The sequence below is a fragment of the Bufo gargarizans genome, chromosome 11, assembly GCF_014858855.1.
Source record: "Bufo gargarizans isolate SCDJY-AF-19 chromosome 11, ASM1485885v1, whole genome shotgun sequence".
In the NCBI taxonomy this organism is placed as follows: domain Eukaryota; kingdom Metazoa; phylum Chordata; class Amphibia; order Anura; family Bufonidae; genus Bufo; species Bufo gargarizans.
In genome coordinates this window covers 35,756,559-35,771,687 of record NC_058090.1, presented here as the reverse complement: position 1 = coordinate 35,771,687, position 15,129 = coordinate 35,756,559, and the positions used below count along the sequence as shown (strand labels likewise).

The 15,129-nt window shown below is 43.6% G+C and overlaps 1 protein-coding gene across 2 annotated transcripts in view; it reads right to left on the bottom strand.

The window, feature by feature from the left end:
* Positions 1 to 2,667: 2,667 nt before the first annotated feature.
* Positions 2,668 to 15,129, bottom strand: part of LOC122922190 (potassium channel subfamily K member 16-like) — a 38,585-nt gene continuing 26,123 nt past the window's right edge. For both annotated transcript variants that reach the window (XM_044272708.1, XM_044272709.1), the window contains 4 exons: positions 12,433 to 12,553; positions 8,148 to 8,314; positions 6,616 to 6,790; positions 2,668 to 3,659 (listed from right to left, as the gene is read on the bottom strand). In XM_044272708.1, coding sequence (XP_044128643.1) covers positions 3,382 to 3,659; positions 6,616 to 6,790; positions 8,148 to 8,314; positions 12,433 to 12,553 — 741 coding nt within the window. In that variant the 3' untranslated portion in view covers positions 2,668 to 3,381. The remainder of the gene's footprint in view (positions 3,660 to 6,615; positions 6,791 to 8,147; positions 8,315 to 12,432; positions 12,554 to 15,129) is intronic.

The window sequence follows — 15,129 nt, the reverse complement described above, 5'->3', positions numbered from 1 at the left end:
AAAGGTCTTTATGGGAGACACAAAGTGTAAAAAAATAAAATAAAATATGAAAATATGCCGCCACACCGCCCACAGGAACCTATACTCTCATAAATCCCATATAGCAAAATGACCATTACAGAAGGGGACATTGTGCCATTAACGGATTATTTTCTCCCCGCCCATTTTCTGGAGTATAAAAAATAAAAAAATAATACTAAAATACTAAATAAAATTTACATAAAATAAAGCCGCAGATATCACAGAAAAAAAGGCACAAAAATAACCATAGACAAATGAATATGGGGGGGTTGGCAGGTCTTAAACTGTCAGCAGACTGCAAAAAATGTCAGCAAAAAATAAATAAAAAAGGGATAAAACACCACCAGACAATGCTGTGATTTAAAAAAAAACAAAAAAACTAAAACTGTTTAATATTCCTACAGAGTTCCATGCAACATGGTGTTTTTGGTCTTAAAGAGTGGCAAAAAAAAGCCACCAAAAACTGCACAATGACACAATTATACAAGTTATGCTGACATAATGTAATGTAAACTTAGCGTAATATAACACATGGAGTGTTTTTGTTGTTGTTGTACTGAGGAAAGTCCGACTCAAATTAACTACACAGATTGGAGACGGTGGACGATGTGGCCTCTGTTCACATTAGCCGCATGGCAGTTATGATGAATCCACGGAGCAACAGATTCTCTGACAGATGCCATTTACGTACAAAGGGTCTGTCAAGTTTCGAGGGATTTCTGAGACCTTACAAGGATTCAAACTGAGCTATTTTGACTTAAAAAAAAGAAACAGAAACCCAATGGTGCAGTCTCTTATGGCAGTAGGAACAATGCACACAACCGTATGTATTTTGCGGTCCGCAAAAAATATGGATGATGTCCATGTGTATTCCATATTTTACAGAACAGCTGGCTCCTAATAGAACCACTACTATCCTTTTCCGTAATGCGGACAATAATCGGACATTTTCTATTTCTTTGCGGAACAGACATACAGAAACGGAATGCACACGGAGTAACTTCCGTTTTTTTTCCTGACCCATTGAAATGAATGGTTCTGCATACGGTCCACAAAAAAAAACGGATCATACACGGAAAGAAAATATGTTTGTGTGCATGAGCCCTTAGACATAGATCTATTTTTGATATGCCAAAGGCAGACCTACTGTTATATAGTAGACTACACATAAATGTACGTATAGAGAGGTCCAACCATAGAGCCGAGCACCAGCCAAAAATATCCGCTCAGCTCTCATGCTGTACCAAAGACAGAATACAGGCTGCTGCACATGGTGACATTTATTTTGGTAAAGGGGAGAATAAGAGGAGCAATTCCAATAGTATCAGGATATAGCTTTTTATGCAGTTTTTTTTTTTTTATCAAAAGCTAGGAATTGGTCCAAAAGCAACAAAAAGTAGGGATGAGCAAACTTCTGTTTTCAAGTTCAGTGTTCAAGGTCTGGGTTATCTAAGAATTCCGTTATGAATTCTGCTACCACGGACCATAAGTTATGGTTCGTGGTAGCGGAATCCGTAACGGAATTCTTAGATATCCCAAACCTGAACTTTGTACGCCGAACTTGAAAACAGAAGTTCGCTCAACACTAACAAGGACTAAAATAAAAAAACTGCATTAAAAACTGCATGAGGGAATCCAGATTCCAGACTAAGGCTACTTTCACACTTGCGGCAGTGTAATACGGCGGGCAGTTCCGTCGTCGGAACTGCCTGCCGGATCCGCTGATCTGCATCTGACTAAAAGCATTTGTGAGACGGATGCGGATCCGTCTCACAAATGCTTTGCAAGAACGGATCCGTCTCTCCGCTTGTCATGCAGACAGACGGATGCGTCTTGTATCTTTTTTCGCATTTTTACCGGTCTGCGCATGCGCAGGCCGGAAGGACGGATCTGGAATTCCGGTGTTTTGAATGCCGGATCCGGCACTAATACATTCCTATGGGGAAAAATGCAGGATCTCATTCAGGCATGTCTTCAGGTTTTTTTTGCCGGAGATAAAACCGTAGCATGCTACAGTTTTCTCTTTTGCCTGATCAGTCAAAATGACTGAACTGAAGACATCCTGATGCCTCCTGAACGGATTGCTCTCCATTCAGAATGCATGGGGATGATCCTGATCAGTTCTTTTACGGTATAGAGCCCCTGTGACGGAACTCAGTGCCGGAAAAGAAAAACGCTAGTGCGAAAGTATAATATAGATTGCAAAGGAAGAAGCCAGAAGAAGTATGAATCAATGAATAAGGGTTCTTTCACACTTGCGTTGTTGGATTCCGGCAGGCAGTTCCGTAGGCGGAAACTGCCTGCCGGATCCGGCAATCTGTATGCAAATGGATACCATTTATAGACGGATCCAGATGTAGACCCGTCTCACAAATGTATTGCAATACTGGATCAGTCTCTCCGGTTGTCATCCGGGAAAAAAGGATCCGGTATTTATCTTTTTCAAATTTTTAAAGGTCTGCGCATGCGCAGACCGCAAAATCTGATCAGTTTTTCCGGAACACTTGGGGCCAGATCCGGCATCAATGCATTTCAATGGAAAATAATGCCGGACCAGGCATTCCGGAATTTTGGACGGAGAACATACCGCAGCATGCTGCGGTATTTTCTCCGTCCAAAAACCGTACAGTGACTGAACCGAAGACATCCTGAACTGATTGCTCTCCATTCAGAATGCATTATGATAAAACTGATGCGTTTTTTTCCGGTATTGAGCCCCTAGGACGGAACTCAATACCGGAAAAGTTTAACGCAAGTGTGAAAGTACGATAAGACAACTCTAAAATCTAAAGCGCATGGAAGCAGGCTGTACAACATGGATCTACACTTTCACTTGCAAACTATCAATGATTACCTATCTTGCCCTTAGAAAATTACCATGCGGTGGTTACTCTTCGTATATCCTTATTGTCCATGCAGCTTCATAAAGAAATAACAGATGAGATGCCACCTGCTGAGATAATAGTTTACTTAGAACTAGGCTAATGGGACAGATGAGGCTACAGCAGGGTGCATCTTTAATGAGGCAATGTGAGGCAGTGGCCTCAGGTGGCGCTGTACTAGGGCAACAGCTCGGCAACCATTTAGCATCCAGCCCTGCACATAGCTGCATCCTCGGGGATTATTGTACCTCACGATTTTACTGCTATAGCCTTGGGCATCCATCAGGGGAAAGGCATCATTATTAATGGGCTATGGTGCCCTCTGTGTATATTGAATGCTCAAGCAAACCTCTTCTAAGTCGTTTTGGTAAACATATATAACACCGATGCTTCTAGGGCAAGGTTACATAGAAAGAAAGCTGAAAACCATTCGAAGGATTCTTTGCAAAAAAAAACCCCCCAAAGATTTGGCTATTGATCATCCTTCTAGATGGAGGTCAAGGACTTCTTTTTCCCGTGGTTCCTTTGCACTTGCTTCTTGCTTTGAGGAGGTCAGAGGTTCCATGGCCACTTCTTGGCGATGCTGTGCTTTTTTGTGTTGCCTTATTTTGTGGAGATCTTTTTCTATTTTCTTTTCGGTATCTTTCAAAATTGAAGTCAATAAGTTTATCAGCAGCGAAAGCCATGCAAGGCCAAACATGATCCAAAAGTACACCAAGGCCCGGTAGCCATCAAACGGGTGTGTGCCCTTGGGCCCTAAAAAAAAGAATAATAGATATATACATATATACCCAACTTGTTAAACAATTCACTGCTTTGACTTTAGAGATGAATTGTGTAATGAACGTGTAATTTTATCTGTGACAAATAGTAACATAGAAGAATGTTGACGGAAGAAGATATCCACGGTGTCTATAGCCTTTAAAGGGTTTTCAAAAAAAACTTTTCACATGTGAGACATATCAAAAGTATTGATTGGTGAGGCTCTGAGTGCCGAGATCCCCACCGATCACTAAAACGAGACAAGAGAAGCGTTCCCATATCTCACTCTGTCCTCACTGCAAGACACTGCTCGATAGAAGTCTATGAGCCCCTCTTGATTCTGTCCTCTGCAGCAAGGAGAGAGAATACAATATGCAAGCGCTTCTTTCATCTTGTAGAAATCTGTAGGTGTCTCAGCACTGAGACCTCCACCGGTCAAAACTTTTGAAATGTCTCCATCACATATCAAAAGTTTTTTAAAAACTCAGTGACCCTTTAAGATCAATTAGACAGCTTATTGAAATATGTAGACCCAGGGAGAGGAGGCACTTACTAGATATCATTAGGTACTTTTAATATTCTCTATAGAGGAAAGACTCTTCTGGTGGTAACCAGGGGTGGATTGGCCATAGACCTTTCCCGGTGGGCCGATGCCCAGGGGGCCGGCCATTGGAAGTTTTTGAAGATGTATTTTGTGATAGACTGTGGTATTTGGCTCTGTTGCGGTGGTATAATGTGCCACAATATGGTATTGCTGGCCCTGCCTTCCATCAATTTGGACCTAACTACAAAACAGGACCACTTTTAGTATTTTTTCCAGGGCCACTTTAGGTTCCCAGTCCGCCCCTGGTGGTAACTTATCTCCCCCAAGAACAAAAGTATCACACATGTTGAAATCCAGCAGCCCAATGCTTCTTTGCTCAACATCTGCCATTGGGGGACATTCCTGTACATATTAGGGTACTTTCACACTAGCGTTGTTGGAGTCTGGCAGGCAGTTCCGTCACCGGCAATCTGTATGCAAACGGATACCATTTGTAGACGGATCCGGATGTGGATCAGTCTCACAAATGCATTGCAATACCGGATCCGTCTCTCCGGTTGTCATCCAGAAAAACAGATCCGGTATTTATCTTTTTCACATTTTTAAAGGGCTGCGCAGACCACAAAACCGGATCGGTTTTTCCGGAACACTTGGGTCTGGATCCGGCATTAAGGCATTTCAATGGAAAATAATGCTGTATCCAGCATTCTGGCAAGTGTTCCGGAATGCTGCGGTATTTTCTCCATCCAAAAAACTTACAGTGACTGAACTGAAGACATCCTGATGCATCCTGAACGGATTGCTCTCCATTCAGAATGCATTAGGATAAGGCCTCTTTCCCACGGGCGTGTGCGCCCCATTGCCGTATTGCAGACCGCATTTGCGGATCCGCAATACACGGATGCCGTTCCGTGGGCATTCCGCATCATGGATTCGGACCCATTCACTTCAATGGGTCCGCAAATCCGGAGATGTGGAAGGGTGCAGAACGGAATCCTACGGAAGCACTACAGAGTGCTTCCGTGGGGTTTCGTCCCATACTTCCGTTCCGCAAAAAGGTAGAACATGTCCTATCTTTTTGTAGAACGGCCGGATTGCGATCCCCTGCGGCTGCCCCACGGACTGTGCTCGTGCATTGCGGCCCGCATTTTGCAGAAAGAGGCCTAAAACTGATCCGTTTTTTTTTCGGTGTTGAGCCCCTAGGACGGAACTCAATGCCGGAAAAGTTTAACGCAAGTCGGAAAGTACCCTTAGATGGCTGGCTATAATACAAATTGTCAGGTTCGGCCAACATTATTAGAATATGTATGGCCAACTTCTTTCTCTTCGGCCCACAAGGACAGAACATAGCTAGCATTAGCAACTGCATACTTCCTGAAAATGGGCATGTTGTGTTAGTTTACACTGTATGTCTTTCAAAACGGTCCATGTTTAAAATAATAAAAATATGAGAGATAGAGGAGGAAAACAGGCGTCCTGGTCCTACCTTCATCCAACCTACCCTTAAGAGGTCACCAGAGCCTGCTGCAAGACAGGTTGAATTTGGCTACTAGGGACCGAGGTTACATCTGTGGAGTAAGGCGACAGAAAACAGATGCAAGCTCACTGGTAAGGCTACTTTCACACTTGCAGCAGGACAGATCCGACAGGCTGTTCACCATGTCGGATCCGTCCTTCCGCTATTTCGCCGTGCCGCCGGACCGCCGCTCCATCCCTATTGACTATAATGGGGACAAGGGCGGAGCTCCGGTGCAGCACGGCGAAAGCCGCCGGACTAAAAAGTCAGACATGCAGGACTTTAGTCCGGCGGCTTTCGCCGTGCACCGCCGTGCTGCGCCGGAGCTCCACCCCTATTATAGTCAATGGGGACAGAGCGGCAGTCCGGCGGCACGGCGAAATAGCGGCAGGACGAATCTGACACGGTAAACAGCCTGTTGGATCCGTCCTGCCGCAAGTGTGAAAGTAGCCTAACGAACCTATCGGATGCAAAGGAGTAGCAGGAGAGAAGTACAAGCCAGGTGAGAGTCTCAACCAGCAAAGTCAGCAGGGGAGGAATCAATACACAAGGGATTAATCCAGAGACAAATCAAAATTAGTTAATCAAGAGTAGAACAATGCACAAATGAAGTAACAGAAGCCGGGACACAAAAGAATCGCAGGCAAAGACAGCAGTGAATGCCAGTCTTAAAGCCCTTGCATGGCACTCGGATCGGATGCGGAGCTAGGAACCTTTGCTCGGCGTCCACGCCTAATAATTGGTCGATCAGCCGGGCTTAGCTAGTTGGCATGACAACTCTTCTAGGAAATCCATGCATTGGCTCATGGCTGGGTAATTTCCTGACAAAAAATAAATAAATTGCGTACAAAGAAAAAAGTTAATTCAAAAACAACCATAAAAACACATACCAGATCCTACTACATAATCACCAAAGCCAATGGTGCTCAGGGAAATGAAGGCATAGTACACTCCTTCTCTGTATGTCCACTGTTCCGTCAAGCTAAAAACCAATGGTGGTATTCCCAAAAACACAAAGACTCCAGCCGCCAGGAAAAATAGTATTGTAATGATTTTTGCTTTTTTCTAAAAGAATAAAAAAATAAGTATGTTAAAAAGGGTTTAACACGTGATACAAGGAAAAAGTCGTATTATAGCAATGTTAATAAGGACTTCTATTTCAAGCGTTAGTGATTTTACTTCTACTTTTTATGTCTCACTGGAGGGTTAGAACCTCGATATTCTGATCTCTTGTACACATGAATACAATATTCCAAAGTATTGTCCCCTGTCCGTGTAAAGGCTCTGGAAAGCGAACCTTTTTCATCCTCGTTTTTTCGGGACAGCACACTGAGGCTGTGCACACGTCAGTGATTTTTGAGGATATGTTTTTCCTTTCTGCAAATTACATGTCCCATTCTGTTCCCGTTACTCCCTATGTCAAACTACTTACCATAAATGCCATGAAAGCTATGGATTACAGCTTCTTAGGGCTGTTTCACACTTGCGTTGTGGCATTTCAGTTTTGAGATCCGGATCTCTAAACCGTGCCAAAACGGTTACATTTTGTCCCCATTCATTGTCAATGGAGACAAGACTGATCAGGATGCATTCTGTTCCGTTTTATTGCGTTTTTTTTCGACCGGACACAAAACCGATGCAAGCTGCAGTCTGCGAAACGAAACAAACCAGATCCGGCTTTAAAATGAATGTAAGTGAATGATGCCGGATCTGTTTTTTTCAGATACCAAAAAAAACTCAGATCGGTCACCCATCGATTTTAGTTTGATGTAACACAACCGCATCCTAACGGAATGGATGCATCGGGATGTGTTAGCATCAAATGGAACAGTTTTTGTCTGGTTTGGAGATCCCCTGCCGGATCTCAAAACTGGGAACCAAAATGCAAGTGTGAAACAGGCTTTAAGGATTCAACTGTCAGGATCAGAGTTATTTCCAATCTTGGCAGTTATAGCGGAGCTCTGCCATCTCATGACCAGGAGATCATTGTGACATCAGGTCTACCTAAAGTCAACATCGACACCACCAGCCCATTTACAGGCCAGCAGGCTAACATACTCTATGGGGGAATTTATCGCAGTCCAACATTTTTAACTGGTATGTGATATCCCGTGTCGCTGGATGATGCGCCTAATTTATGACTAGGTGCAGGCCTCACCCTGCCGTAGTCCATGTGCCTAAACTGATATCTATCTATGGGAGCTGGCATAGATTTTTTAGTCTATGTATTTCTTGCATTAAAGAGCTATTTCTCCGAAAATGTAGTAAAGGGCAAAAAAAAAAAGTCACAGCTGGCCACAATTTTTCATTAATTTTTCATTAATAGCTAAAGCAGATCTTTAGTATTAGGACCCCACAGACAGCTCCTTGGACCGTGTGCTTGTATAACCTTTGCCAAGTGGGTCATGAACTTAGTCGTTACCTTCCCTATTCCCTTGCTAAGCAGACATTTTCCAAGCCGTTCACACCAGCGGGACAGATATCTGCCAACTTGGCCAAGAACAATGACATTTAGAGGAATTCCAAATAAAGCATAAAACACACAGAAGATCTGTCCGCCTGCCGTCTTCGGTACCATTGTTCCATAGCCTAAAGTAAAAAAAAAAAAAAAAAAGATTTTTTGAGAATTATGTATGTTAGGTAAAACAGTAGGACCAAGTTCACACAGATGTAATATGGTCACATTTGGGCACTTGTATTACAGCCGCAACACCCAGATCTCCCACAGTTCTACAATGGGGATGCAATGCAGATATACTGCGGTTATGTGTCTACTGTAACTTAGCTTTAGTAGTCAGGGGACAGTTCCGTCAATTTTTTTTTACTTTTAGCACAGGATTAGCAAACTACATGTGAATATTCTATGTATTTTTTTTCCCCAAAAATTGGTCTCACTTTCTTTATATAAATATATATATTGTGGGGATTTGCTCTGGTAGACAGGGTGTGCGGACGCAGTACAGAGGCAAATTACCAATTTTTAAATCAAATTTCCGTGTTTATTCACACATAAAGCAAAAACAAAACGTCACTTTGCAGTCTTGGTGTTAGTTCACACACAATGGAAAGTCCACATAACAAAAATCACCTTGTTGGCAGTTCTATCTCCAGCAGTCTATAGCAGGCTTTTGGGGGGCCCGTTTCCCTAACAGACGGGTCTCAACCCTCCAGCACGGCACAAGCCTCAGATCCCAGCACACACACCTCCTGAGCTCCACTGTCAGACTGAGGTAATCCTCCTCACCTGGCAGTGCTGGCTGTTTTTTAGGCCTGGCGAAACCCAGCCTGGAACATGGGGAGTAGTCACCCACCCAGCACTTTGACTACTACCAGTAAGAGCCATCCAGGATCAGCTATACAGCCATGCTAAGTATTAAGGTGTCAAACAGCAACTGCTGCTGACACATAAAAACCGGCTCTTACTCCACCGAGGCCAGGAACCTTGGTGACACGTAACTATCATCCACGATGGTTCCTTGTACCTTCTTAATATATATATATATTACACACACAGTGGATATAAAAAGTCTACACACCCCAAAATGTCAGGTTTCTGTGATGTAAAAAAAATTAGACAAAGATAAATAATTTCAGAACTTTTTCCACCTTTAATGTGACCTATAAAATATACCACTCAATTGAAAAACAAACTGAAATCTTTTAGGCGGAGGGAAGAAAACAAAAAAAAAACTAAAATAATGTGGTTGCATAAGTGTGCACACCCTCTTATAACTGGGGATGTAGCCGTGTTCAGAATTAAGTAATCACACTCAAAATCATGTTAAATATTAGTCAGCATACACCTGCCATCATGTAAAGTGCCTGTGATTAACCCCAAATAAAGTTCAGCTGCTCTAGTTGGTCTTTCCTAAAATTTTCTTAGTCGCATCCCACAGCAAAAGCCATGGTCCACAGAGAGCTTCCAAAGCATCAGAGGGATCTCATTGTTAGAAGGTATCAGTCAGGAGATATACCATAGAACACAGTGAAGACAGTCATCATCAAGTGGAGAAAATATGGTACAACAGTGACATTACCTAGAACTGGACGTCCCTCCAAAATTGATGAAAAGACGAGAAGAAAACTGGTCTGGGAGGGACCAAGAGGCCTACAGCAACATGAAAGGAGCTGCAGGAGTATCTGGCAAGTACTGGCTGTGTGGTACATGTGACAACAATCTCCCGTATTCTTCATATATCCGGGCTATGGGGTAGAGTGGCAAGACGAAAGCCTTTTCTTACAAAGAAAAACATCCAAGCCAGGCTACATTTTGCAAAAACGCATCTGAAGTCTCCCAAAAGCATGTGGGAAAAGGTGTTATGGTCTGATGAAACCAAGGTTAAACTTTTTGGCCAGAATTCCAAAAGATATGTTTGGCCCAAAAACAACACTGCACATCACCAAAAGAACACCATACCCACAGTGAAGCATGGTGGTGGCAGCATCATGCCAAGGGGCTGTTTGTCTTCAGCTGGAACTGGGGCCTTAGTTAAGCTAGAGGGAATTATGAACAGTTCCAAATACCAGTCATTATTGGCACAAAACCTTCAGGCTTCTGCTAGAAAGCTGAACATGAAGAGGAACTTCATCTTTCAGCATGACAACCACCCAAAGCATACATCCAAATCAAGAAAGGAATGGCTTCACCAGAAGATTAAAGTTTTGGAATGGCCCATCCAGAGCCCAGACCTGAATCCGATTAAAAATCTGTGGGGTGATCTGAAGAGGGCTGTGCACAGGAGATGCCCCCACAATCTGACAGGTTTGGAGTGTTTTTTGCAAAGAAGAGTCAAAATGTGCCATGCTGCTAGACTCATACCCAAAAAGCCTGAGTGCTGTAATAAAATCAAAAGGTGCTTCAACAAAGTATTAGTTTAAGGGTGTGCTCACTTATGCAACCATATTACGGTATTTTATTTTTATATTTTTTCTTCCCTCCACCTAAAATATTTCAGTTTGTTTTTCAATTGAGTTGTACAGTTCATAGGTCACATTAAGGGTCCAGTCACACGTCCGCAATTTCGTTCTGCAAAATTGCGGACCCATTCATTTCTATGGGACAGCACGATGTGCTACCCGGACATGGAATTGCGGACCCGCTCTTCCGGGTCCGCAATTCTGTTCCCGAAAAAAATAGAACATGTCCTATTCTTGTCCGCAATTGCGGACAAGAATAGGCATATTCTATTATTGCCGGCAATGTACGGAACGCACATTGTCGCTGTCCGTGTTATGCGGACGTCTGAATGGACCCTAAAGGTGGAAAAAGTTTTGAAATGATTTATCTTTGTCTCATTTTTTTTACATCACAGAAACCTGACATTTTAACAGGGGCGTGTAGACTTTTTATATCCACTTTATATATAGGAAAAAGTGAAAGGGTCTGAAGACTTTCCAGATGCATCTTACACACATGGATATCTATATGGACTTTGGCCTCTAGATGGTTACACAGAGGGAAGAGGCTGCCTCTCCACTTCATCGGCACCCACCGATGTGGCAACATAAAATATATTTTTTTCCATGAAATATTCTAATATCATGCAAAAGTAGCAAAACTAATAAAACTATACTGTACATATTTGGTATCACTAATCATACCGACCCACAGCGCAAAGAGAATGTCATTTATGCTGCACAATGAATGGCAGAATCACTCTTTTTTTCTGGCTCCCTTGCCTCAAAAACAGTTAATAAAATTAATCAATAAGTTAAAAGTACACCAAAATGTTGGATGACATCAGATAAACACATCACACAAAAAGCCCTCTCGTAGCTACTTAATTATTATTATTTTTATAAAAAGTTATGTGACTGAATGCAGTAAGGCAAGAAAGAAGACATTCCACCTAAATCTGTAATCTGTAATGAAATAGGGGGTTAAGTCCCTGGTTATTAATGGGGGTACTCCAGTAATCTGAACTTATCCCCCGTCTACTGGAAATAGAGGAATGCTGTACTTGGCTATTGTAAGCAGTCTCATAGAAACAAATAAAGTGGCAGTGCCCATGCTAGATGTGCCACTCCATTCATTTCTAGGGAATCTGTAGGGAATGGGGTCCCCATGGTACGACCCCTACTGATCTAATAGTTATAACCCATCATGTGGATATAGGATAACATTACTAAAATACCCCTTTAAAATGGGTTATCCCATGATTAATGTATAAAATAAAAATCAGACATCATATAGTACATGACTACCTCTTTCCCAAAAAAAGCTAGAACCATATGGATCCAGAGATCTCCCCATTTATTGCTCCGATTGCTCTGCTAGATTTATTTCAAGCTGGCAGATCAGATGACGTTCCTTTTCTTAGAGGGCATGTCCTTTCTGCTGCAGCTCTCTCCCTGTAGCTGTCACAGCTTTTAACAGTAGGTACAGCAAGAGACAGTTGAAGGATGGAACTGAGCATGCGCGACCACCTCAGAGATGTTACCGAGGTAGACAGAGAAATAAGGAATATAACAAACAGCAGGTGGCGCTAACAGATGCATTTTATTGAATCACTCAGTGTCTATACAAATTTTTTGATTAACTGTAGTTACAAAAATATTCAGATCCAGGTGCTGAATCTAAAAATGTGGATTTTTTTTTTTTTTTTGCGGAACAACCCCTTAAAGTGATTGAACAAGCAAATATAGAGAATATTACAAAACATACAAAGCTGGTAGCATATGAATGATGCATGATTGGAAGAGCTTACCAATGGTGGTTACAACAGTACCAGCAAAAAAGAAGGCGCTGCTGAAATCCCAGTTTGTCTGCTTCTCTGCAGTTCTGTTTAATAAAGGGTTTATCCCATGCTTAACTGCATCTGTAATAACCTGTGCTTGAAAGAAAGCTCCGTATTAGCATTAACCATAACAGACTATGGAGTTCATACTTTTTATTTTTTTTCACAGTAATTTTTCACAGTAAAAAAAAAAAAAAAAAGGCAGACGCCACATTAATGCCTATAAAGGGAAAGGCATGTTCACACTTTTAAGTTAGTGTCATGCATGAGACTGAGAACTCACGTCGGGTGAGGGCGCTGACTGCTGTTATGTACCTATTTATACTCTGGTATTGAGCCGCCATGGGGAGGTGATGTGAGGTTCCAGCAAGCCGACATATATGGCTGATGCTTAATGAAGCTGGCCAGTGTCCCACACTGATAGCTCAGTGCAAGAGTTAAAATAAGTTCCTAAGAAGAAGCAACTCCCCCACCCTCCCCACTCTGAATCATGTACTGTATCCTCGCATCTGATGAGACACCCCCCTTTAAAATGGTTCTTGGAGATATAACTATTGATAACCTAGCCTTAGTATAGGTCATCAATATTACACTGCCGGGGTTCCAACTGTTGGTACTTGCTGATCAGCTGTGCAACACTGGAACTGCACAGCTCCATCCCCTGTCTAGTGCCCATGCCTGTTCACTTCAGTGCCGCTTCCATTTAAGTGAATGTGGAGAGAGCTGCTATAACTGGGCACAGTGGACAGAATGTGCAGAGAGCTGCCGTAACCAGGCACGGGCACAGTGGACAGAATGTGCAGAGAGCTGCCGTAACTGGGCACAGTGGATGGAATGTGGAGAGAGCTGCTATAACCAGGCATGGGCACAGTGGACGAAATGTGGAGAGAGCTGCCGTAACCAGGCACGGGCACAGTGGATGGAATGTGGAGACAACTGCCGTAACCAGGCACGGGCACAGTGGATGGAATGTGCAGAGAGCTGCCGTAACCAGGCACGGGCACAGTGGATGGAATGTGCAGAGAGCTGCCGTAACCAGGCACGGGCACAGTAGATGGAATGTGGAGACAACTGCCGTAACCAGGCACGGGCACAGTGGATGGAATGTGCAGAGAGCTGCCGTAACCAGGCACGGGCACAGTGGATGGAATGTGCAGAGAGCTGCCGTAACCAGGCACGGGCACAGTGGATGGAATGTGGAGACAACTGCCGTAACCAGGCACGGGCACAGTGGATGGAATGTGGAGACAACTGCCGTAACCAGGCACGGGCACAGTGGATGGAATGTGCAGAGAGCTGCTATAACCAGGCATGAGCACAGTGGATGGAATGTGGAGAGAGCTGCCGTAACCAGACACGGGCACAGTGGACGGAATGTGCAGAGAGCTGCCGTAACCAGGCACGGGCACAGTAGATGGAATGTGGAGACAACTGCCGTAACCAGGCATGGGCACAGTGGATGGAATGTGGAGACAACTGCCGTAACCAGGCACGGGCACAGTGGATGGAATGTGGAGACAACTGCCGTAACCAGGCACGGGCACAGTGGATGGAATGTGGAAACAACTGCCGTAACCAGGCATGGGCACAGTGGATGGAATGGGGAGAGAGCTGCTGTAACCAGGCACAGGCACAGTGGAAGGAATGTGGAGAGAGCTGCCAACCTCAGAGAGGTTTCATTGTAGACAGCACCTGGTACTAAATTGTAAAATGCTTTACTGAAATGTAGGTAGAGAGTGAAGAACCAAAAAAGGCTGAACGGGAAAGGTGCTGCCAAGCGTTCAGTTTTTTTTATGCAGTTGAATTCACGTCTGTTTTTGGTTTCAAAAACTGCATGAAAAACCAGAACATGTGGCAGCACCCTAATCTGCACCTTATGTTATTGCAGACACCTGAGCCTTCCTGATGTTCCTACAGCTGAGGGATCTCATAGGAGGGCTTCTTCCAGCTGTTAAAAGGGGTATTCTCATCTGGGACATTGATAGCATAACAATTAGGGATGAGCGAATCGACTTCGGAGCTCCATACAGTATTAGAATGTATTGGCTCCGATGAGCCGAAGTTATTGCTTCGTAAAGTCTTGCGGGACTTCGCACAATAAATTCATAAATTAATTTGTACTGTAAAAAAAAAACATTTCCCGAACTGTTTTTGCGCGAACTCTCGCGAGACTTCGCGAAGCAATAACTTTGACTCTTCGGAGCCAATACATTCTAATACTGTACGGAGTCCCTGCTCCGTACAGTATTAGAACAAAGTTTTCTGCGAATCGACTTCGGATGCTCCAGGAACCGCTCCTGGTCTGCACCGCCGCTGCTGCTTCTCCCTGTACACGGATTAAAACATCTGGTGTCGGGGGAGAGCAGCCAAAGGCAGGCGGGGACAGGGATGAGTCTCCCTAGCGTCACTCGCGGAGAAGTAGCAGCGGCGGTGCGGGACCAGGTGCGGCGCGGGGAGAGTATATTACCGGTGAGGACCCTGGCACATGGGGGGGGGGGCTGTTTCAGAAATTGGATAACCCCTTTAACTTGACTGCTTACTGTAAATCATACAGTTTAGGCTTCTATGTATAATATACAAGTCTGTTAACCCTTGAAAAACATAAAAAAATCTAACACAATAGTGTCTGAAAATACTGTTTTTGTGACCAAAAAAGAACTTTAAAGT